Genomic DNA, 26481 nt, shown 5'->3' on the forward strand with positions numbered 1-26481 from the left:
AAGTCTTTAAATAAAAGGAATTGATTCTCAATATGGAAGATTTGTTTTATCAAAGATAACTCTTGACTTTCAAGAACTTTACCCCCTATAATCAGTTTAAACTATTGTTCATATATATGGTTTGGAAATCATCTATTAGGATTAAAAGAGAGCTAGTAGAAGCCTAGAATGGCAGAAGATCGATTATAGACACCTGGACATGGTATTCAAGATCTTTCACAGAGCTGATGCAGTGAAGTGTCTTTTGAAATTGACCTTTGTAGAGCCTTCAAATTTTGAAGAACAAGGTGCAAAAGGATTCTTTTTTTTTTTTGATGAACAGAATGATTCATAGAATAAAGGCTTCAATCAAACACACAACTATCAAATTAAAAAAACAAAACAAAACAATATACCGTGGGCCTAAAAAGGAAAAAAACCTGCTCACCAGACAAAAGTCAATAAAATGAAAATCTAAAAGTACAAAACTGTGCAGAGACCATGAAGGTACAGGACTCACTGAAGAGGAAGGAAATACCTAATCATTCTTATTTCAAGAAGCTTCAGGCTTAACTGTCGCTTGGATATGCTAAGTTTTTGTTTTGTATTTTTTTCTTTTTTTTTTAATCAAATACTGCCACTGAAATCCAGTGCCTAATGGAGCAGATGGTGGAGGTCTTAGTCTCTGGAACATTTATAGTGATGCTTCTGAATGCAAAACACAAAGAGTGGATTTCACAAACCATGAATCTCAATTGATTTTGATGGGAGTAAAGCCTCCATTTTCCCTGAACTTGAACCACACTAAAAGAAAGCATGTGTGAATGATACAAGATAGTTAAGAAAAAGGAACACATTAAATATCATTCCCATAAAGTGAGTGGTTAAAGCAAGTGAATACTTGTTTGTGTCATTACAGCATAATTATATTTGTGCTAAATACCACCATCTTAACCTTATATAAGATTTCATCAGAATAGCTTAAAGTAAGTTAAAACGAATGATTAGAGAAAACAGAAATTTGTCTCAAGGCAGTAAGTCTTGTTTTAAGGTAGGGGCCAGGCTGAGAGCTAATTACAAAAATGTGGATCTAGTTACTACATCCAGAATATCTCTTCTTCTTAGGTATGTGGGTCTAATCCATGAGTGGCCAGTGTATACGACCACAGCTAGTCATGTATAGTGCAAGACACCCGGAAACCACACGAGGCCTGTACCTTCTGAGGTCTTCTCCTTCCCTAAGACCCAAAGTTCATCACAGACCACAGCAGGCACGGTCAAGAGGCAAGACAGACGATGCAGTCATAGAATGGCTCTCCAAGGCAGTGGATCAAACACCCTTCTGCTAACATGTGAATTCCAGTAAAGGAGAGAATTTAGTGAGACCCATCACAGTAGACTATACACACAGAAAACAGAGCAATTTGAGGGTAAATAAAAAGAATGCCCAAATGGTAATAAATCTCTGGTGGGAGATCTGAGATTCTCTATTATTCTATTTTATATAACCAATTCATTTCTTACTGGTTTCCTTTTCACATGATTGTAAACTGTATATTAGAGGTACCCTACCATTTTCTCCCTAAAAATCAGCAGATCGGTCTCATAAAAATATAGCCAAAAGTGTGATGGGGAGATAGGGCAAAATGCTATTTGTCTCCCAGTGTCCATTATCCATATCTTTCAGATTTTTGGCTGCGCATGTGGCTCCCCAAAATGAAGTTTATATTTCCTAGCCTCCCTTATAAGTAGGTGTGGCCATATAATTCAATTCTGGCCAGTAGGTAAGCAGAATGATCTTGAGCAACTTCTGAGAAATGTCTGTAAAGTGGTGATACTATAAAATTTATCAACCAAACTGGGACACTTGAGAGTAAAAGTGAGTGCTAAAAAATTAAAATTTTACACTTTTTGAAACATGTATTTATTTTTTAAAGTTTATTTATTTTGAGAGAGAGTGAGCGAGCACACATGCATTAGTTGGGCAGGGGCAGTGAGGGGGCAGGAAGACACCTGAGCAGGCTCTGTGACATTAGCACGGAGCCCTGTGCTTAATAGGCTGAGGCATTCAGGTGCCCCAAAACACGTAGTTATTAACTAATAAATGATTTTATTATGTTGGTGGGCTTGTTAACAAGTTCTACTCAAAAACTATTTTCAAAAATGAAATTTAAAAAGAAAGAAAAATATATCCATATACATTACAACAAAATAAAAAAGAAGTTTATATTGATCATCTGAGTATTAAAAAATAACCAGTAAAATAATTATTCTTGGTAAATATTCACATACTCTAATTCATTGCTAATCTTGTGTAACTAGCATTTTTCTGAAGAATGCGCTTTTATCTTATTTTTTTTGAAAGATTTTATTTTAAAGAAATCTCTACACCCAATGAAGGCCTCAAACCTACAACCCCGAGATCAACAGTCACATGCCTCTACTGACTGAGCCAGCCAGATGTCCCTGAAGAATGTGCTTTTAAAAATACAGCATTTAGGGGCACCTAGGTGGCTCAGTCAGTTAAGCATCTGACTTCGGCTCAGGTCACGATCTCATGGTTCATGAGTTTGGGTCCTGCATCGGGTGAGCATGAGCCCCAACTTCAGGTGAACATGAGCCTCACTTTGGATGAGCCCCACTTGTCTCTCTCTCTCTCTCTCTCCCTCTCTCTCTGCCCTTGCTCACTTGCTCCTTTTCTCTCTCACAAAAAAAAAAAAAAAAAATTACAAAGAAAATATGGCATTTAAAAATAAAACTGCCAGCAATATTCTTCACAGTTGCAGTTTATGACTAATATGAAATTATTGATATCTTCATTTGATTTTATTGGTAGACCATAATATTTTTAATTGAGAAAATGCTCATTCTACAAGTTCTGAGTTACCCAGTAAGCTCTAAGCAAATTTCCAAAGTGGAAGAGAAACTCAATTCTAATTTTTTTAAAAAAATTTTTAAATGCTTATTTATTTTTGAGAGAGAGAGAGAGAGAGAGAGAGAGAGAGAGAGAGAGAGAGAGAAAGACAGAGAGAGTATGAGTGGGCAAGGGTAGAGAGAGGGAGACACAGAATCCACAGCAGGATCCAGGCTCTGAGCTGTCAGCACAGAGCCTGTCGCGGGGCTCAAACTCAAGAACCGTGAGGTCATGACCCGAGCTGAAGTTGGACACTTAACCTAGTGAACCACCCAGGCGCCCCCTAATTTTTTTTAAGTGGGCTTCATGCCCAGTGCAGAGCCCAACACAGGGCTTGAACTCATGACCCTCAGATCAAAACCTGAGCTGAGATCAACAGTTGGATGGTTACCCAACTGAGCCTGCCACCCAGGTGTCCCTCAATTCTGATTTTTTAAATATTGTAAAGTGTAACTATTCTAGCCCAAATATTTTCAAGGTACTGTCTTTTTGCTTCCTTCAGAGTACCTTCTTTCGACAAATATTTTTATAAGACAAAGCTTGTCAAATAAATTGTCTCTACAATTCTTTTGAATGCTTTGCTAAAATTAGATGCTACAAAATCTAGGCCTTCTCAATTTCATTTCATTCATGTGTGTGTATAATTTATTCAAAATAGGCACACTACCAAAAGATTCTTCCTGCAAGGTGAGATATTCCAAATCACAATTACATAATTTAAAATTTTAATCTTGGGTAGCATTTGAGTTCTTACTATTTATCTTGTTGTGCTCCTTCCTTGCTTTTGCAAAGAAAAAATCCAATGGGATTTTCATTAACTGTAATTCCTTGATTGGTTAGGGAATTCATTGTAATTCCCTAAAAGTTTCATTTTGTGTTCTATCTGTTGAACCCTTGATTTCAGATTTCCAATTGATTCTGAACAAGATGTCATCAAAATTTATAAAAAAGTTCAATACCATTGTTGGGCATAAAGATTTTGAAAATCTGATGAATGACAGGCAACAAAGACAGAAGGAACATACTGCAGTGCTGAACTATGTTTTGTACTCAATACCAAAATCCCCAAAATCATGTAGTTCAAAGACTTGAACATAAAAATACTCGTAAATATTTATAACAATTCCATCTATTGCAATTAGTAGAATGTGGACACTGGTTTGGATGCAATTATGAGTTACAGGTATGCCACAACCAGTTCCAAGTACTCCACAGGAATCTCAATGTAGTAAGAACCTTGTTTTTACCACAACACTGTGTGTACCTCAGCAAAATGTGTACTTGTATTATTATTATAAACTAGTAATTTTATCTTCCACATTGTACTTCAAGCTGAACTTCTGATCTCACTCATAATGGCTTAATCTCTGGTAGAATATACTTTCAGAAGCTTTACCTTGATTCCATGAATGGATGAAAAAAATAAAACATTTTTTGAATTAACTAAAATGATTTAATTATTTGAAGTACCTGATGACAGTCAACTAAAACTGGAATTATTTAACTGTTTGCAAAGTTTTTCTTTGGCCAATGGGGCCAAGAAAAATAAAGTTATCGCTTCCCTTATTCCTATGTGCACATAAAAACTTGTAGCTGAAGGGTGCCTGGGTGTCTCAGTCAGTTAAGCGTCTGACTCTTGATTTCGGCTCAGGTCATGATCTCATGGTTCACGAGTTCAAGCCCTGCATTGGGCTATGTGTTGATAGCGTGGAGCCTGCTTGTGATTCTCTCTTTCTGTCCTTCCCCTGCTTGCTCTCTCTCTCTCTCTCTCAAAATAAATAAATTAAAAAAACCCCACAAAACCCACAGTCGAAAATGAGTGAAATTAATTTAGAAAAACAGACATCTGTCTAAACAAAAGTTAGGCTTCACAGTGAGGTATGTGTATATACCTTCTGCAGTGGCATGTGTGAAACCCTCATCCTCAGGAAGTCTTCTTAAAGTAACTGCTGACTTTGGAAATAGATCCTGATACTTTTTCAGCAGATTTGATACTTCTTGTTTTCATGCGGTCAGTGATAACAAAATGGCCTCCACAGTGGATAGTAAATGCCAACATTTTATGAGAATTACACATTCCTTACCAACTATCTTAGTACTTAAAAAAAAAAATGAGGGGCGCCTGGGTGGCGCAGTCGGTTAAGCGTCCGACTTCAGCCAGGTCACGATCTCGCCGTCCGTGAGTTCGAGCCCCGCGTCAGGCTCTGGGCTGATGGCTCAGAGCCTGGAGCCTGTTTCCGATTCTGTGTCTCCCTCTCTCTCTGCCCCTCCCCCGTTCATGCTCTGTCTCTCTCTGTCCCAAAAATAAATAAACGTTGAAAAAAAAAAAAAATTAAAAAAAAAAAAAAATGAAATATATAGTTTTTAGCTTATTGTTGCCAGAAGGGTTCACTGCAAAAAACAAAGCGTCGCCAAACAATCAAACAGTTACAGGTTAACACCGCACAAGCAAGCGTGCTCAGTCTACTCTCTACCGCCTCCCCTGATCAGCCTTGATTTTCCATACGTAACTCACAGACACCTAACTTCCACCTTACTCTGCTTCCCACTGAGCTTTTGGACTGGTGACTTGGTGACTCTCAAAGGCCATACATGGGCCGCAGTGCAGTTGGCTGATACATCAAGTGGCCCACTGCTGGGCCAGCAGTGCCAAAAACTTCCACACCTGATACAGGGAGAAGTTAACTGTTAACCTCGACATGCAGGACACTTCGTTGTACCACCAACTGCCTTGTGTGCTATCCTTGATTGGGAGGTGTCTGGAAAGTTATTTCTGCTTGTCCTCCAGATTTAATATCACCTTACCATGAGAACACTCTCCACTGTACACGGTTCTCACATACTATTAGCTTAGATGAGACAAAAACTGAGGCGGAGGTTGGAGGTATAAAGTAGACATCTATGAAACCCATCCTGCCTCATTCTAATGCCATTATTAATCGTCCTCTGTTAAAAAAAATTCCAGGACAAATGTTAAGTCAGATGGGATTCTGGGACAGCAGACATATACTGAGACTGTCCTTAGCAAACCAGGATGTACCCTCATTTGATCTTTAGGAGAAGGAGACCTGTCCTTCTCTGTCCTTCCTCCTCCTCCCTTCCTATTGACCAGAGTGAGAACATGATGACAGCTATTTGGGGCCATAAATAAAGTAGTAAGATAGGGATGGCAGAGGAGTAAGACAGAAAAAGCCCAGGTTCTTGACTTTGTAGACTCAATCCTGGACTGTTTAGTCCTGGATGTTTTTACATGAGAAAGAGTGATTCTGTCTTGTTTAGGCCACTGTTATTTTATAGCTAAACCTGATTCAAATTCATATATAAGGAATAACTCTATAATCTTTCTAGAAAGCAGCTTGCCAATACGCTAAAAATGTTTAAGCCCTTTGAACCACTTTTAGGTATTTATCTTAACAAAATAATCTGGAATGAGGAAAATTGATATGTAAAGATGTTTACTGCATATCTATTTATGACAGTAAAAAATTAGAAGCAACTTAAATTCCAAAAATGAGAAATTTGTTAAAGAAGTGATATTACATCTAAATAACTGAATATTGGGGTGCCTGAGTGGTTCAGTCGGTTAAGCATCCGACTTTGGCTCAGATCATGATTTTGCAGTTCGTGAGTTCGAGCCCTGTGTCGAGCTCTGTGCTGACAGCTCAGAGCCTGGAGCCTGCTTCAGATTCTGTGTCTCCCTCTCTCTCTGCCCTTTCCCCGTTCATGCTCAGTCTCTGTCTCACAAAAATAAACCAACAAATAAATAAATAACTGAATATTACGCAACCATTAACAAGTTTGTGAAAAGTGTTAATAACATGGGAACGTGCCCACATCATAATATGAAGCAGGAAAAAATAGGCAGGATTAAAAAAACCTTATAATGTTAGTTCTCACCTATGTTACAACATGAAGGTAGGAGTAAGCAAACAAACAAAAAGCCTGAGAGAAAATACATCACAATATTAACTAACAGTGGTTGTCTCTGGGTAGTGAGATGATAGGTAATATTTGTTTATAGATATACTTTGTGTTATTTAACCATACTGATATAGTTAACAAATAATTAATTACAACCAGCAGAAAAAGAAGTTAATTTTAAAACTCTTTCTTGGCATTTGTGTTTTACCTGATGTGGACATTGCCACCACCATCATCCCAATTTTACTGAGCATCCACACGTGGGGGGGCTGGGGCAGCAGGGCACACAGACCTCCACAGCTCCAGCAGTCAACCAAGAGCCATCTAAAGGTCACCCAGACATAAGCAAACCCTGCCCGGTATTACCTTGGTGTTCTGTAGCAGAGCTAGTCCGTTGCAGGCATTTGCTAGAAGAAAGTCTCCGCTCAGGATAGCTATTTTATTTCCAAATTGCATGTCTTTCAGTGGTCCATCAGAGGATTGCAATTCACTTAAATTTACTATCCCACGATGTACAAGGAGAGCAGTGTGGATAAGTTCTGTGATCTCTGCCAAACTTCTTTGACTAAAACGTGAAAGTAAGACTTGTCTGAGTGTCAAGAAAACCATCATATCGGTAATGTCAGACTTCAGTTTTTAACAATAAAATATTTCAATGCCTAGTCTCTCTCTCTCTTTTTTTTTTTTTTTAATTTTTTTTTTTCAACGTTTATTTATTTTTGGGACAGAGAGAGACAGAGCATGAACGGGGGAGGGGCAGAGAGAGAGGGAGACACAGAATCGGAAACAGGCTCCAGGCTCTGAGCCATCAGCCCAGAGCCTGACGCGGGGCTCGAACTCACGGACCGCGAGATCGTGACCTGGCTGAAGTCGGCCGCTTAACCGACTGCACCACCCAGGCGCCCCTCTCTCTCTCTTTTTTAGATTATTCTTTTTTAATGGAGTTTTTAATAGAGGCCTCTCTACTGATCACTTTGGCATCTATACTCAGATTTTTTTTTTTAGTATTTACTTATTTTTGAGAGAGAGAGAGAGACAGAACGTGAGTGGGGGAAGGTCAGAGAGAGAGGAATACACAGACTCCAACCCAGGCTCCAGGCTCTAGGCTCTGAGCTGTCAGCACAGAGCCTGACATGGGGCTTGAACTCAGGAACTATGAGATCATGACCTGAGCCGAGATCAAGAATTGGACACTTAACCAACTGAGCCACCCAGGCACCCCTATAAGCAGATCTCGACATGTTCCTTCCCTGGAACATTCCTCACCCTCCATGCCATGAATAACCAGGATTCCTCAGAGAGAAGCTGGGCAGTGGAGGCCACCCTCCAGAGATCCATTTAGATGATCTGTTCTCAGCATACCTTTTCCACCTCTGTAATTTTAGGATATCTAAAAATCCTTACTAGGATCTAATGAAACTCCAATTTAAGGGGGGAACATAACCTGTGTCAAGCATTAAGCCAAGCACTTCTACACATTATCTTTTTTAACCCTAATGCAAAGCTATGGGATTTACAGAGATGAACATATCCATAGTTCTTTTCCTTCAAAGACCTTACATTTCAGAATACAAAGCCAAGATATATATCTACAGTAGTAAAGAAAATAGAGAAGGCCCTCGAGGAGCCTATAGTATAGTACTGTATCAGATGGGATCTCAAGAAATGTTTCTTTTTTAATACTTTTCTATAGTTTGGACATTTTCTCTAATAACAAAAGCATTATTTTAAAATCATAAAAAATTACTAAAATATTTAAATTTCACAACCATCCTATGATAGGTATTACTAATTCCTTTTTACAGATGAGAAAATTGCTACACACCGTTAAATGATTTTCCCAAAGGCACACAGCAATGTAGAGCTCGAAATCTGTTGGAATCTGTTACAAACAGCTTCATGTGAATCACACCTCTTGGCTTCCATGCCCCTGTGTTGTCCCATCCACACTAACTCTGGGTTTGGCCATATTAACTGACTTTGGCCAAAAAGACCTTAGCAAACATGACACAAGCAAGCCTAAAAAATGCTTCTGTATTAAGACTTGTCCAAAGTGGTCACATGAGTGACCCTAGGTAGAAGAACCATCTGGTCAATCCACAGAATGTGCAATAAAATGACTATTTCAAATTAGTAAATTATAGGGTAGTTTGCTATGCAGCAACAGATATCTGATACAGAAACTAGTATATCTGGGATGGCGTGCTGTTCAACAAAAGCCTAAAATATGTGTCAGTGGCTTTGAGTCTGAATGGTGGGTTCTAAATGTGAAAGCTAAAGAGACAGCAAATTCTTAGTGGAAGCTAGAAAGGCAGTGAAGAAATTGTTACTGGAGACTGAGAAGGGACATGTTATGTTAGAAGGTAGTGAAACAACTGGCAAAACTATTGCCTATGGTAACCTGAAAAATAGAAAACGTATAATAAAATTATGTATCTGGATAAGAGGATTACCAGGCAGAATGATGAAATGTCATCTGGATTATTTCAGCTGTGTACAAGGTACAAGAGAGATGAGCTAAAGGGAGAATTGTGAGTTTGGAAGCAGTTTAGAGGACCTGTGAAGGAGAAAAGACTTGCTAGGTTGAAAAGAGAACCTTCACATTTCCAGTCTCTTCAGAAAAAAAAGACTTCAAAGAAAGAAATGGTATTAGGAAAAAAAATCAAATCAAAACTACAGCTATAAGACCTTTTCTAAAGACCTAACAAATTTAAGTTGATGCCTGATTGACCCCTTTGGCTAGACAAAAGGTTTCTAAGAATTTTAAGGGTATTGCCCCATAGGAGCCTTATACTCAACCTAAAGTAGACAAGTCTACCTCAAAAAAGAACTATGGATATGCCTTTTAGGGTACGGAATGAACGTTAATGACATTCACAGAAATCCCAAAAAGCTTTTGAGGGAGTTGTATGAGCTTCAACTCAAGTGACAGTTGACAGTTCAAAAGGAAGAAAGGAAAAAGAAAAAAGAAAAAAAGGAGCTTCTAAACCAACTTTCCATGGACAAGCAATCAGGCTGAGATAGCTACTCAAATACAAGTATGAGTCATCTTTTTTTTTTTTTAAATGTTTATTTGAGAGACTGTGTGTGAGTGCACGAGTACACTAGTGGGAGAGGGGCAGAGACAGCGAGAGAGAATCCCAAGCAGTCTCTCCATTGTCAGCCCAGAGCCTGACACGGGGCTCAATCTCATAAACCGTGAGATCATGACCTGAGCTGAAATCAAGAGTCAGACACTTAACTGACTGAACCACCCAGGCGCCCCATCTTGTCTCTTTTTTTAATTGGAAGTATAGTTGACACATAGTGTTACATTAGTTTCAGGTGTATAACATAGTGATTTGACAAGTCTATATGTTATGCTATTTTACCACAAGTATAGCTATCTCTAAATCATTTCTTTCTGAAAATTTCCAAGGAAAATAGTTTGGAGGGCAAAGGATTCTGGAGTACAATGGTTGGGGAATCTCTCCCAGGAAACAGTCTGGGCCCTAGTCAAAAAATATTCTTTACTTCTAGAGTAGGAGGTCCTGATAATAGGTGTCCAGCTGGATTTCAGAATTACTATGGGCAAATGATTGTTATGTGCTTCCCAATTCTCCCTCTTTAAAAAAAAATTTTTTTAATGTTTATTTATTTTTGACAGAGAGAGAGAAATGGAGCATGAGCCGGGGAGGGGCAGAGAGAGAGGGAGACACAGAATCCGAAGCAGGCTCCAGGCTCTGAACTGTCAGCACAGAGCCCAACGTGGGGCTTGAACTCACAGACTGTGAGATCATGACCTGAGCCAAAGTCAGACACTCAACCGACTGAGCCACCCAAGCGCCCCATTAATGGAAGTGACTATTATTGTTTTGTTCCTGACTCACTATTCCAAACTGGATGTGTAGTAATGGTAGGGGTAGTAACTTATCCTTTTAGTTCCTTGGACTGAGGAGCTGCACCCCTGGAGCCACATCCACATCTGGACTTAATGAAACTTATGAGATGATGAGATCACGGACCTTGAGCTCGATGCCATGAAATACACGAGACTTTGGGGCTTAGGGAGGTGGTAAGTATATTTTGCATAAGGAAGGAATGTGGATCATGGGGACCTGAAGGTGGACTGTGGCAGATGGTTATACCAATGTCCACCAATGAATCATACCTCCTGACATCCATGTCACATATCCTCCTTGATTAACTCTGAGTTGATTATATGACTTGTTTGGCCAATAGAAAACCAGCAAATGCAGGATAAAATCCAAAGGTCTTGTAAGTGTTTTGCACCGGGGCTTACCCTCTCGGTATGCTATCCCAAGACTACTTGTGAAGAAACCTAGTCTAGCCTCCTGAAGAATGAAAGACAACATGGAGAGAGGCCTACCTTTCCTAACCATGCCCACCCTCCAGTTGACCTACCAGGCAAATGCAGCCACATAAATAAACCCAGGAGAAACCAGCAGACGATGAGTTCAGCCAACCTACAGAGCTATGAGAAATAAAATGGTTACAGTTTTAAGTCACCAAGTTTTGGGGCAGTTTGTTATGTAACAACATATAACTGATAGAGACTTCAAAGTTCAACCTGTTTCCACTATACCTAGGCTGCTTCCTAGATATGCCAGTTGAAAGATTCTTACTTGACATATCTTTGAAAGCCATGGAAAGAAAAGCAAAAACGAACTACTGGGACCTCATCAAGATAAAAAGCTTCTGCACAGAAAAGGAAACAATCAACAAAACTAAAAGGTAACTGACAGAATGGGAGAAGATATTTGCAAATAACATATAGAATAAAGGATTAGTATCCAAAATCTATAAAGAACTTACCAAACTCAACACCTGAAAAACAAATAATCCAGTGAAGAAATGAGAAGACATGAATAGACACTTTTCCAAAGAAGACATCCAGATGGCTAACAGACACATGAAAAGATGCTCAACATTGCTCATCATCAGGGAAACACAAATCAAAACACAATGAGATACCACCTCACACCGATCAGAAAGGCTAAAATTAACAACTTAGGAAACAACAGATGTTGGCGAGGATGTGGAGAAAGGGCACCCTATTGCACTGTTGGTGGAAATGCAAACCGGTGCAGCCACTCTAGAAAACAGTATGGAGGTTCCTCAAAAAATTAAAAATAGAACTACCCTAAAAAAAAAACAACAAAAAAAAAACAACGAACAACAACAACAAAAAACCCTACCCTACAATCCAGCAATTGCATTACTAGAAATTTATCCAAAGGATACCAAAATGCTAATTCGAAGGGGCACATGCACCCCAATGTTTAGAGTAGTGCTATCAACAACAACCAAATTATGGAAAGAGCCCAAATATTTATGAACTGATAAATGGATTACGATGTGGTGCGTGCACACATGTAATGGAATATTACCCAGCGATGAAAAAGAAAATGAAATCTTGCCATTTTTAGCAATGTACATGGAACTGGAGGATATTCTGCTAAGTGAAATAAGTCAGTCAGAGAAAGATGTATCACATGATTTCATTCATATGTGGAATTTGAGAAAATTAACAGATGAACATAGGGGAAGGGAAGGAAAAATAAGAAAAAAACAGAGAGGGAAGCAAACCGTAAGAGACTCTTAAATACAGAGAACAAACTGAGGGTTGATGGGGGTGGGGGTGGAGTGAGGGGTATGGGTTAATTGGGCAACGGGCATAAAGGAGGACACTTTGTAGGATGAGCACTGGGTGTTATATGTAAGAGATGAATCATTGGGTTCTACTCCTGAAGTCAAGACTACACTGTATGTTAACTTGAGGATAAAAATAGTATATAAATAAATGAATAAATAAATAGGGCATTTCATTCAAATTTGAGAAAACTTAGAAAATAAGTATAAAGTATAAGAAAAAGTATTTAAAAATATAAACAATTTTCTCTGAATAAGGTACATTTGTGCTGGGCCATGGGTGATAGGTATGATTTCTATAGCTGGAGATAAAGGGTAGAGAAAAGACAGTGATTAGGAATCCTAGAATAAGGGAGAAGAGAAATCAAGGCTTGGTGAAGGCAAGAGGAGAAAATGTGACCAGAGGGTGAGGAGGTGAGTTTGGCCAGAGGATAGGGTCTGTATGGATAAGTGACTAGGTTACATTAGGATAAAGGGTCTGTACTTTGTTACACACGCAGTGCTTTTGAGAAGGAGGGATGATACATTTTTAAAAAATGATTTAGGAAAAATATTCTGAAGGTGATATGTAGAAGAATATGAAAAAGTAGATAATGAAAGTACAGAGATGGGGGGTGGGGGGAAAGAAGCTATTACAAAGATCCAAGGGAAATGTAACAAAAGGGCTTGGCCTAAAGGTCAAATTTAAGCATTTGACTTAGGACAACCTTAAGATATGGAGACAAATAAATACACAATAAACGGTACTAGATTAACAACTATGATACAATAATTACATAAAGACACAATTATATAAAATAAAGGAGCCACACAACTAGGCATCTACAAAAAAAAAAAAAAAATCACATTTTTAATTTCCTTTGTTAAAAAACAGTATTTGTAAAAATGACCCAGTGGACATTCTGCACTTGATTACAAATTGGGGAGTAGGAGAAAATGAACCAGTGAGTTAAGCAGCTTCTAAAGAAAGAATAAATTTGTGGTTTCAACGAAAACCTCATTACATCCCAAAGAAAATCACCAGTGATGGAAGCTTAGAGGTCTACTGAGAAGTTAACAGAAAACATTTAAAAACAAACAAACATTTAAAATTATGTTCTAAAAAAGTAACTGAAAGAAAAATGTATTTTTATCCTGTTCTCCAGTTTACAATACCAATCACTGTAAAAATCCATATTGTCATATTTCACAAAAATTGCACAATGGGACTGTGGGCAAGTATATTAACTCAGGAAAGGTTAAGCACTGGGCAGCTGTCTCGTTCAGTCAGCTTATGAAAGAACGTAATAAGCAGGCATGCAAAAACTTGTAGGTGTTCTGAATTACCCTGAGGATGAAACTAAGTGATTATGAGCTTTTAATAAAGACACTTCTTATCATAAAGCAGCATTCATTAAATAAATAGCAATCTTTAAATGCCACATGGTCAGAATCAACAAAAACATTGCAATAGTAAAAGTGAAAAGCCATAATTTGTACAATAACCACAATTTACAAAGAACTTTCATTTATATTATCTACTTGTGATTCTAATTACAGCAGGTCTGGGGAGGTCAAATACTTGATCAAGAACATCCAGTTTGTAAAGGACAAAGTTGGAACTCAGAGCCACCTTGTCATAATGACCAGCGATAATTTAAAATGTTTATTTACATAATGAATAGTAAATGAGGAGGGAAAAAAGGCCAAAGTTACCAATGTTACCAACATTGGTATATGCCCACCAAAACGTGTCCAATTTTCATCCCTAGTTCTAAGCACTACAGAAGAGAATTTTCTAGGAGAGAGTATATTATAAATAGATTTGACTCTTTTTGTTGATAATAACTGGGAAAAGTAATCAAGTTGTTTCCAACTCATTTGATCAGAACCATTTATCAAGTGATGTAGCCCAGTCAGGAATCTGGGTAACAGTGCTACTTCTGTTGGTAACATCACACAGTTCAGGGGCAAATTCCTTAAACTCTTAGGACCTGGGTCTTCTCATCACTGAAAGAGAAACAATTCTTTCCAGTTCCCAAATCCTAAGATTCAGGGCTTGAAAGTAAATAATTACCTAGACTGGCAGTTAACAGTTACAAAGAGACAAAAATATTACTAACACTACTTTTCTACAAAAAATAGAAATGAAATGATCTGTCATCTTTTAAATCTGTCCTGCAATTCCACTATCTGGTACTGTGCTCTCAATTTCTAAGATTTCATCATCAGATAAACAACTCTAGATCACATTATGCAAGAGTATAATTTAGTGTACAGCAGAGAAGTGACAGTATGAAAGAATTTGGGAAATTTTTCTTCTCATTATCTTCTTCCTGTTTTAGCCACCCAAAGCAATCTAGTAAACTTTCAATGTACTGGATTTTAAAAATTATCTTAAATAAAAGTCTTCATGCCATTTTATGTACATATATTTTAGTACTCTTGGGTATTTTTCATGCTAAATCTTGATTGGAAAAGAGTCACAAATGAATACCACTTATGTTAAATAATCAGAGTAGGGAAGTAATTACCACATTGAATGAAACTGAGGATTAATCAATGTTTCTACAAAAATTTCCACCAAATCACTTTCTTTCAGTTATATTAAACAACTCCATCTGTTTTGATCCATTTTGTCCCAACATTTCTCCAAATTTTTTAGCATCCTAGTTTTAGATGTAAGGATGGAAGACATTGCTAGTTACCTTTCCATTCTTATGTTCCTCACTACCAATATATGTTTGATTATATATAAAGTGACAATGTACTCACTTAAAAATACCTCTCCAAGATGTCTTGAGGCTAGTAGTAATCATGTAGCACCATCTGGCCAAAGAATGTAAGCAGAAACCTACTAGGTAGGATTTCTGAGAAATCTCCTGAGTTCCTGATGTTAGGGGACAGATTCAGCTGGTTTGCATCTTTGGCAATCTGGGTTTACCCCTTCTTTCTGTCTGGAAGATGGCACAGCTACCTGGGAGTGCAGAAGAGACTTAAGGATCCTAAAGAGGGCCCCCAACCTAAGGAGAGTAGGGCAGGAAGAACGGAGAAGTCTGAGCCCCTAATGACTTACTTCTTTGAGAGTTATACCAGCTCTGATGTGCCCGCCTCTAGATTTCTTGTTAGCTGAGATGAACACTGCACTCTTTTAACTTACTGTTGTTAGAGTCCTGTTCTATGCAGCCAGATAGCTTCCTGAAAGATATGGTTAATGAAAACTACACCACAAAAGATGGTAAAGAGTTTATGTTCATACATCTACACTCTGGTTTTATTCACTTAATATTATCTCTCGTAGATAGTTCTACATCATCTACAGAGAATCTCCTTGTTCTTCTTTTTTTTTTTTTTCTCTTTTTAAATAGAATCTCCTTGTTCTATTTAACATTTCTATAGAGGTCCACTGTGTAGTTGTGCCATACGACTTTTTTTATTCTTTGCCATACAACTTTTGCTGTCATAGGGTGAGTGATAAATAGATTTCTGTATAAGGAACTTTTAAGACTCGGCCCACGTGTCACTTCTGTGATGTTTTCCCATACTTTCCAGAGTTAACTCCTCCTGTGCTTGGAAGTCTTTGAACATAGCTATTATTTATTGTACTATCCTGTAATTATTTCTTTAGCGATCTATCTTCCTGCTCCCTCTCTCCCTCACTACACTGTAAATTACACTATCCTATTTCTCTAGGCTGGCTACAAATATTTGTTAAATGAATAACTCTTTAATTAGCAATCAATTTTATAAAGGTATAGGGGATTATTCTCATTCCTCCTTTCAAAAGGGAAGGATGATATAAACTAAAAAGTCAGGTTCATAGCATCGAAGTGACCCCAGAGGTCAATTAACCTCAATCACCCCTTTCAGGGATGGATGAGTGATAACTACCTCACAGGAGCCAGGTTTGCTGATAAATAGTTTTAATTATTAGAAATTGTTCTTTATATTAATGTGAAGTCTCTTAAAATGTTTTACACTTTTAAGTTGGTGTTAAAACAGAAGGGTCAATTATGTTTCACTACATAGGCAAGGGAGATAAAAAAACCAATGGAGTCTTCACTTTCTTTCTCTATTTTTTTTTTCCTTTTTCTTCCTCCTTCCCTCCTTGCTTTCCTTCTTTTTGAGAGGATTAAGAAAACACAGAAAAGTACAGAAAATAATACAATAAATGACTAATATTCCATTTAGAAATAACAAATGTTTGGGGCACCTTGGTGGCTCAGTTGGTTAAGCATCCGACTTTGGCTCAGGTCATGATCTCAGCATTGGTGGGTTTGAGCCCTATGGTGGGCTCTGTGCTGACAGCTCAGAGCCTGGAGCTTCCTTCAGATTCTGTGTGTGTGTGTGTGTGTGTGTGTGTGTGTGTGTCTCTCCCCTCCCCTGCTCATGTTCTGTCTGTCTCTCTCTCTCTCTCTCAAAATAAACATTAAAAACAACAACAACAAAGGTTTACACTGTCATTTAGAACAGTTTTTAAAGACACATTTTAAAAAATGTTTATTTATTTTTGAGAGAGAGAGAGAGTGCACACATGCACATGTGTGAGCAGGGGAGGAGCACAGAGTGAGAAGGAGAGAGAGAATCCCAGGCAGGCTCTGTGCTGTCAGCGCAGAGTCAGACGTAGGGATCAATCTCACGAACCATGAGATCATGACTTGAGTTGGGATCAAGAGTTGGATGCCTAACAGACACTTAAGCGAATGGAACAGAATAGAGAGCCCAGAAATGGACCCACAGATGTATGGCCAACTAATCTCTGACAAAGCAGGAAAGAATATCCAATGGAATAAAGACAGTCTCTTCAGGAAAATTGTTGGGAAAATTGTACAGTGACATGCAGAAGAATGAACCTGATCCACTTTCTTATACCATACACAAAAATAAATTCAAAATGGATGAAACCCTAAATGTAAGACAGGAAGCCTTCAAAATCCTCGAGGAGAAAGCAGGCAAAAACCTCTTTGACCTCGACCACAGCAACTTCTTACTCAACACATTTCCAGAGGCAAGGGAAACAAAAGCAAAAATGAACTACTGGGACCTCATCAAGATAAAAAGCTTTTGCATGGAGAAGGAAACAATAAGCAAAACTAAAAGGCAAGCAATGGAATGGGAGAAGATATTCAAATGACATATAAAATAAAGGGTTAGTATCCAAAATCTGTAAAGAACTTATCAAACTCAACACCGAAAAAACAAATAATCCAGTGAAGAAATGGGCAAAAGACATGAATAGACACTTTTCCAAAGAAGACATCCAGATGGTTAACAGACACATGAAAAAATGATCAACATCACTCATAATCAGGGAAATACAAATTAAAACCACAATGAGATACCACCTCACTCTAGTCAGAATGGCTAAAATTAACAACTCATGCAACAACAGATGTTGGCAAGGATGCAGAGAAAGAGGATCTCTTTTGCACTGCTGGCGGGAATGCAAGCTGGTGCAGCCACTATGGAAAAGAGTATGGAGGCGCCTCAAAAAATTAAAAATAGAACTACTCTACGCCCTAGCAATTGCACTATAAGGTATATACCCAAGGGATACAGGCATGCTGTTTTGAAGGGGCACATGCAACCCAGTGTTTACAGAAGAGCTATTGTCAATAGCCAAATTATGGGAAGAACCCAAATGTCCTTTGACAGATGAATTGATAAAGAAGATGTGTGTGTGTGCACACACACACACACACACACACACACACACACACAATGGAGTATTACTCAGCAATCAAAAAGAACGAAATCTTGCCATTTGTAACAACGTGGATGGAACTAGAGGGTATTATGCTAAGTGAAATAAGTTAGAGAAAGACAAGTATCACATGACTTCACTTATATGAGGAATTTAAGATACAGGATGAACATAAGGGAAGGGAAGTAAAAAGAATATAAAAACAGAGAGGGGGACAAAAGACTCTTAAATACAGAGAACAAACTGAGGGTTGCTGGAGGGGCTTTGGATGGGGGGATGGGCTAAAGGAGTAAGAGACATTAAAGGAAGACACTTGTTGAGATGAGTACTGGGTGTTATACATAGGGGATGAATCAGTGAAATCTACTCCTGAAAACATTGTTGCATTGTATGCTAAATAACTTGGATGTAAATTAAAAGAGAAAAAACAAAGAGTCAGATGCTGGGTGACTGAGCCACCCGAGCACCTCAAATATGCATTTTTTAAAAAAACCTTTTTATCCTGGGAATTGTCAAATATACCAAAGTGGAAAATACAGCATAAGGAACCTGTGTGGACCCTAATTTTGTTTCAGCTGCACCTTTCACTCTTTTTTAGGTTGTTTTGAAGTAAATGCACATATCATGTCATTTGACATGAAAATACTGAAAATACTTCAAATATCCAATTTTTAAAATGCCTAGGAGCAATTATGGTTCCCACTTACTAAATTATTTATTACTAAAAATGAAAAAGATCAGCAATTAATAACTAAATTAATTATTAATTACTTTGAGCCAATTAATTACTGTATGCTGAGTACTTTATGTAATATGATTTTGCAAGCATAACAATAATTCAATGAATAGATTAATAAATAAAATAAGGTAAAACTCACAACAGCTCTCTGAGGTAAGCATTATTATATCTACTGTGCAGAAAGGAGTTTGGCTGGCAGGCTAACTTGCTCAAGTTCACAGAGCTAGTGAAATGCAGAGCCACAAGCTTGGGGCTCTCTGATTCTAAAGCCCTGGCTCCTTGCATATCAAAAGCAAACTAATAAAAATCCCAAATACAAAATGTACAAAATTCAGGGTTTTCTAAATATGTTAAGATGGTAGGCAAGAATCATTTATTAAAAATCATTTTCTTTGAAGGTGCAGGGGGTGCTCAGTTGTTTGAGTGTCCGACTCTTGATTTTGGCTGAGGTCATGACCCCAGGGTCATTGGATCGAGCTCCGTGCTGAGCGTGGAGCCTGCTTAAGATTCTCTCTCTGACTCTGAAAAAATGAGAACAAACTGAGGGCTGATGGGGGGTGGTAGCGAGGGGAGGGTGGGTAATGGGTATTAAAGAGGGCATCTTCTGGGATGAGCACTGGGTGTTGTATGGAAACCAATTTGACAATAAATTTCATATACTGAAAAAAAAAAAGATTCTCTCTCTCTCTCTCTCTTTCTCTGCTCTTCTCCTCTGATCATGTACACTCTCTCTAAAGTAAAAATTGGGGGGGGGGGGCGCCTGAGTGGCTCAGTCAGTTAAGTGTCCAATTTTGGCTCAGGTCATGATCTCACAGTTTGTGGGTTTGAGCCCCGCATCGGGCTCTCTGCTGACAGCTCAGAGCCTGGAGCCTGCTTTGGATTCTCTGTCTCCCTCTCTCTCTCTGCCCCTCCCCTGCTTGTGCATGCTCTCTCTCTAGTTCTCTTTAAAAAAATAAATAAAATAAAAAAAATTTTAGTGGTTAAAATCATTTTCTGAATCTTAAAATATTTTTTTTAATTGGAAAGCTAACTTTTATGATGTCAGAATAAATTTGAAAATTTCAAAGAAAATTTTGGAAAAGAAAACAAGATGCCTGCCACTCTAGATTTTAAAACTTACTATTAAGTTATTGCAACTTCAAAACGTATAGTAATATCCCAAGAAAAAACTATTAGTGGAATGGAATCCAGAAAGAGATCCAAATATATTTGGAAAACTATTTATGGTAAAGATAACATTTCATATTGTTATGGAAAAGATGGATTATTCCTACAAAAGATGTTAGGGCAAATGGCTATAGGTTCAGGGAAAAAGTAATAAAGTTAGATCCCTACCTTGCACCATAGATAAGCATATATTTAGATAGATTAAAGATCTAAATGTGAAAAACTGTGAATCTAGGAAAGTATTTGTATGACCTTAGGGGGAGAAAGCCTTGTAAAATAAAATGGGAAGTTAGGAAGCCATAATAAAAATAATGGATAAATCTGAGTAGCTAAAATGTACAATAATGTTTATTAGTAAAATAAAACATAAAAAAGACTCAGGAAAATACAGACTTGGAATAGAGTATTTGCAACACATACGATAGACAAAAGGTTGTATTCAAAATATGTGTGGAGCTTACTGGACAAGAAATTAATAAGAAAAAGATAAACAGCTCAAGCACAGAATAGGAAAGGCTATGAAGACGTAATTCCAGAAGAAATACAAATAGCCAAAATCCATATAAAATGATGCCTAACCTCACTAGTAATTTGGAAAAGGAGTATTATAAAAATGAGACAATATTTGTAGTCCATTAGCTTTGCAAAAATGAAAAAGATCAGAAACGAGGCAAGCAGGAGATGAAGAAACATGTGGCCCATCACTCCTTCGCTAAAAAGTTAGCAATGGCTCCTCATCTCGCTGAAGTCCCTACAATGGACTCCAAGGTCCAACACAATCTGCCCCAGCTCCTCTACCCCCTTACCTCTCTGAATTCATTTGTTGCCTTCTTTCTTCCTCATTCACTCTTCTCCGGCGACGACAGATCACTTGGCTTTCCTTGAACACACCAAACCTGTTCTTGCCACAGGGCCTCTGCCCTTTCCTCTGTCTGTCCCAGTCTTCCCTTATGTATCTAACAAGGCTTGGTCACCTGCTTCCTTTAGGTCCCCGCAAAGTGCATCTGTTCAATTAAGGCCTTCTCTGACCATTCCACTTACGATAGCAACCCTCCCATATCCACCAGCACTCCCTAGACCTGCTTTCTGCCTTTTCTCCCCCTCCAATGCACTCATTATCCTCTGACATGTGAGCATTTTATGTCTGTGTTTTGTTTCTCTCTCTACAGCCCCATAGAAAGCAAGTTCTTAAGGGTAAACGGAGGGGAGGATGGAGAAATGCAGATAAGAGAAAAAGAGTTCTTAAAATATACTTTAAAAACACCAAAATATCAAAATTATCGAGGCATAATAGAAAGGAAAAGTATATGCTTTTAATGTTGGGTAAGAGAATCTCTCTTGGTGACAACCTTTAACTGATCATAAGTGTCAAATACTAATTTTTGATAAATGGGCCAGATCCAAAGTTCCAAGAAATTCATTCAATTCAATGCAATGATTATGAAAACATAACAGTTTTCTTATTCTGCCATTTATTCATGTTGATAACCTAAGTGCAGATGGAACTTTGAATTCTGAATTTATCATGATCACAGCATTCAAAACTAATGTTTCATTCCTACATTCGGAAACGAGAATTCTGACTAAAAACAGGCTACTGAAGCCAAAAATTTCAACCACTGAAAGCAAAATGAAAAGGCTATAGGGCACAGTAATAGTGAGGTCCAAATAGAGATTGAATCAGAGGTTCAAGGGCTGTAAAGAGTAACCAGGTCTTATTTCCAGCTCTGACCACACACACTAAGCAATCACTGACAGTACCGAGGGCTTGGTGTCTCTTCTAGAAAAGCTCACTCAACATTCTAAGTTAGAGTACACTGGAAAGAGGCTGGTCTCATTCAAGTAAATTCAATACCTGAATCCCAAAATCTTGCCATGCCATGAAAACACAAGGTGTAGAAGCGAGGGGGAAAAAAAAGACAAAAATCCTTAATTAGTATTTCAACAGAAACCTTTAAAACCACGTTCTTCCAGGGGCGCCTGGGTGGCGCAGTCGGTTAAGCATCCGACTTCAGCCAGGTCACGATCTCGCGGTCCGTGAGTTCGAGCCCCGCGTCGGGCTCTGGGCTGATGGCTCAGAGCCTGGAGCCTGTTTCCGATTCTGTGTCTCCCTCTCTCTCTGCCCCTCCCCCGTTCATGCTCTGTCTCTCTCTGTCCCAAAAATAAATAAACGTTGAAAACAAAAAAACAAAAAAACAAAAAAACCACGTTCTTCCAATATTCAGTAGGTAATTTTGAATTACTGGTAGTTTTGCAGAAATATAATTTTAAAATAATTCCAGCTCAACACAAAGACTTCTCTCTCTCGATTTATTTCCAAAAAAGCAAAGCTCAATAAATTTTATATTTTAAATAAAAATTGTAGATATATATTTTTTTTGAGAGAGAGAGAGAGAGAGAGAGAGAGAGAGAGACAGAGTACAAGCAGGTAAGGGGCAGAGAGAGAGGGAGACACAGAATCTGAAGCAGGCTCCAGGCTCTGAGCTAACAGCACAGAGCCTGACGCTTGAACTCACGAACCACGAGGTCATGACCTGAGCCGAAGTCGGCGCTTAACTGACTGAGCCACCCAGGTGCACCCTTAAATAAACACTGTATATATTTACGGTGTACAACATAATGTTTTGATAAACATATATACACTGAAATAATTACTATGGTCAAGTGAATTAACATAGCTATCTCCTCACACTTTCCCCCCCTTTTTTTAAAGAAAGCTCAGTATTGATGTGTTCTGTAATTAGTTCCCTCCATATCTGTCAACCAATCTACAAGGAAGTGAGCTGCCTTCAGAGGTGACAGTTATACCTGAGAAAGCAGAGGATGTTCAGTAAGGAGTCACCACAGTTATTACTAGAAATTAGCCAACCCAAACAAAAGCTGTAATGCATCTTCTTTTCATGCATGCACTAAATAAAGTTCTATTTAGTGCTCAACACACCTATGAAACTAGTAAAGCATAACCAAGCCAGGTAACCTACTGTATTTAAGAATCTTTTTAAAAACATCATTTTGAATAACTAGACACAAACTTGACGGTCAACACATAATTACCCTGCAGGTCAACGAGATGCTTATTATGAGCTGGGAGAGGGGGAGCTAACGAACAGTATCTGGTTTCTTAAAATAGTTTAAGGTGGGTTGTCTTCTGCCAGAGATGCAAAGGGAAAGCCAAGCGAGGCTTCCTTGTCTAGGTCTCTAAAAGTACTTTTGGATTTGGGTATCACAAAAGGGGTTAAAAATACTTGAGACTCCCAAAAAAGCCTAACAAGACATCTGGGTGCTGCGGCTGTCACTGTCAGGGCAGCCCTTGGAGGGAATGCCCATATCAATTCAGTTTATCAGATGGACAGCTGATCAACATTAAACAGACTTGCTCTGGGCAGACTGAGCTGAGCTTCCTGACATGAATTCCAATGAGAGCCCTCTGCACTCTACCACTGAGCTCTGCCATTTTTTACTGTTGCAGCTCCCTGGACATATGGGAATCCCTAGTGATGAGCACATAAAGCTGCCTCTAACTCAAGTGACGGCTCATTTCCCCTGGCTGAAGGCAGACATTAATATCCTGAGGAGATCAGACCCGCCTCTCTGACCCCCATCTACCGAAGCAAAACGACTGTCCTATTTCTTCATTTAATAAGCTTTTAATGAAGAAAACCAAAACCCCCTCTCTGACTGCAGCACAGTTCTACATGAAAAGGTTATACAAATAGATCTGATTCTGTGTCAAAGTTTTCCAAAATATATGTCTCCCTCCCCACTGGAGTGTAGACTGTCACTTGCCCGCCCACAGTGCTCATTCTTTCTTCTGCAGTCCAGGGCTTCGGTTCTCTGTGCCGATAATTATGAACCGTCTCCACGTTATGGCAGGTGGAGGATTAAAGAGCTGATTACAAAGAGCACGCCGGTGTTTCCATTTTCATGACAAACCTCCTTCTTCGAAGGTTCATCGTGGAGCTATGAAAACTGCTTCGGGCACAACCAGACTGGGAGAAATGGCAGTCCAATGACAACCCAGAGAGTACCCAAGGGAATGCTTCTGAGCACAATTAGAACACGAGAAAACTAACAATATTTGGTGAACTGGAGTTGGCATACACACTTTGATTTTAGGAGGGATAAAAGGAAGGGTACGTGATGGCAAGTGAAGATGACAAGCAGATTTCCACCCGTGAATCGTGGCTCCTGCTTAAAAATAAGGGGAAATCTGAATCATTATTGAAGTTCAGCGCTGAGCCCGCTGCCTATTGCCAGGGCTCTATGAGCTCTGAATTGCTTCACAAGAGGCTAAAGTTGGAATTTTCTCTCCTTTAGAAAGCAAGTAGGGGTGAGGAGAAATGTGAAGGCTGCATGTTAAATGGGACAGAGGAGGCACTGCAGGAGGGAAATGTCATTCTGCAAAGACCTATCCAACTAAATAACAGGAAGCAGTGATGGGCTGAAAAGGGAACCTTGGTAGGTTTCACTTAGACTATGAAATGTGTCTGAGGCTGGAAAATGTGAAGGTGAGGTGAGCATCAAGGGCAAAGATTTCCTATGAAAAAAATGTCAAGGAATAGACTGCATAGTGATATGCTTTAAATTAGATCACTTACACTGATATCTGATCAACTTAGGTATCAAGAGTCATAATAACAAATCCAAAATGTTCCCCGAAATATTTTACCAGATCTTTCTATGTATAGAGTGGCTCCCCAGCACATTTAAACTACAGACAAGAAAAGAAAGCCATGGCAGGTACTCAGTGTGCAAGCTAATGCACAGTTCACAACCTACTACATCCCAGATATTATAGTTTTTTATATAGCATCTCATTTAATCTTCACCAAACTTAGTTATTAGCCCAATTTTATAGATGAGGAAATGGATTTCCACAGGGGAAAGAAATGTCAGGGAGTCTCTACAGAAAATATTATCCAGGAGAGGCAAAGACATACAATCTGAACATTAAAAGAAAAGAATATTTAAAATAAAATGACATTTCCAAATGCCTCCTTAAACAATCAGATCTTACAAAATATGCTTGTTACCAAGCATGAAACTTACTTTCTTTCTTTTTTCTTTCTTTCTTTCTTTCTCTTTCTTTCTTTCTTTTCTATGTTTATTTTTGAGAGAGAGAGACAGAGACAGAGAGAGAGAGAGAGTGTGTGTGTGTGCGTGTGTGTGTGTGTGTTTGAGCAGGGGAGGGGCAGAGAGAGAGGGAGACACAGAATCCAAAGCAGGCTCCAGGCTCTGAGCTGTCAGCACAGAGTCTGATGTGGGGTTCAAACCCATGAACCATGAGACCATGACCTGAGCTGAAGTCAGATGCTTAACCGACTGAGCCACCCAAGTGCCCTGCATAAAACTACTTTCTATCTTTCTTTTTTTACTTTTAGTTTTTTTAAGTAGGCTCCATGCCCAGTGTGGAGCTCAACATGGAGCTTGAGCCCATGACCCTGAGATCAAACCCTGAGCTAAGATCAAGAGTCATATGCTTAACTGGCTGAGCCACCCAGGTACCCCAACACTATTTTCAAACTACAGATATAGCTATAAAAGTTCTTAATAGGGTCACTGAAGGCAATTTTATCTTTTTCTCCCAAACAGCTTTATTGAGATATAACTTACATCTCATAAAATCCACCTGTTTTGAGAGTACAATTCAATGAATTTTAGTATTTAAAAATTGTGCAACCATCACTACAATATAATTTTAAACTTTTCCCTCACTCTAAAAAAATAAACTCTATGCTTATTTAAGAGCCATTCATTTAGGCTATTTGTCTTGATTTTCATTTTAATGTTTTGAGTGCTTGGAATTTTTAAAGAAATTAATCATAAAGAACAACAATATAAAATGGAAATGTCAACATACTTTTACTGAAAAAAAATAATACAATCTGTGGTAAATACTGTAATGGCCACATGATATGTATGTTCTTCAGAACCAAAAAAATGACACATCTATTACGTGTTCGAAAGTAACACTTGTTTTTAAAAAATTGACGATAAGGTATTTCAAAGGATCAATGCAGAAATGGTATCCATGTATAACTTTCAAGCAAATTACTTAAAAGGCAAATATATACCATTTTTTATTCACCAAAAAATAAACTTTTTATTTTGTATTCACATCTCACCCCAGGCAGCCCTTAAGTTTTCATTTCTTCTTTAGTGTGTTTTTGTTTGCAACCAGAGAAACAACAGAAAATATTCAAAAGGCTGCCATAGCCTTGCAAGGAAAGGAGATACAGACATACAAAGTAATGAAAAAGTCTGTGAATCATAATTTAGATGCTATTAAAAGGTATCTCTATTCATTCTTTCAAATTATATCACTTTATTTAATTCCAATATGGACTTAATGTGTGTTCACTGGGATGGAAATCCACCACTACTGATGTCAAGTGAAATAAATGTGCCGTCTAAATTTCTTTTTCA

The 26481-nt window shown here is 38.3% G+C and overlaps 1 protein-coding gene across 3 annotated transcripts in view; it reads right to left on the reverse strand.

The window, feature by feature from the left end:
• PDSS2 (decaprenyl diphosphate synthase subunit 2) overlaps nt 1-26481 on the reverse strand; it is a 293765-nt gene that overhangs the window by 124572 nt on the left and 142712 nt on the right. For all 3 annotated transcript variants that reach the window (XR_006717454.1, XR_006717453.1, XM_045499185.1), the window contains exon 3: nt 7181-7379. Coding sequence is in view for 1 of the 3 variants with exons in the window: in XM_045499185.1 (XP_045355141.1) it covers nt 7181-7379 (199 nt within the window). In the remaining 2 variants the exon portion in view is untranslated. The remainder of the gene's footprint in view (nt 1-7180; nt 7380-26481) is intronic.

The sequence above is a fragment of the Leopardus geoffroyi genome, chromosome B2 (genome assembly GCF_018350155.1).
Source record: "Leopardus geoffroyi isolate Oge1 chromosome B2, O.geoffroyi_Oge1_pat1.0, whole genome shotgun sequence".
Taxonomy (NCBI): Eukaryota; Metazoa; Chordata; class Mammalia; order Carnivora; family Felidae; genus Leopardus; species Leopardus geoffroyi.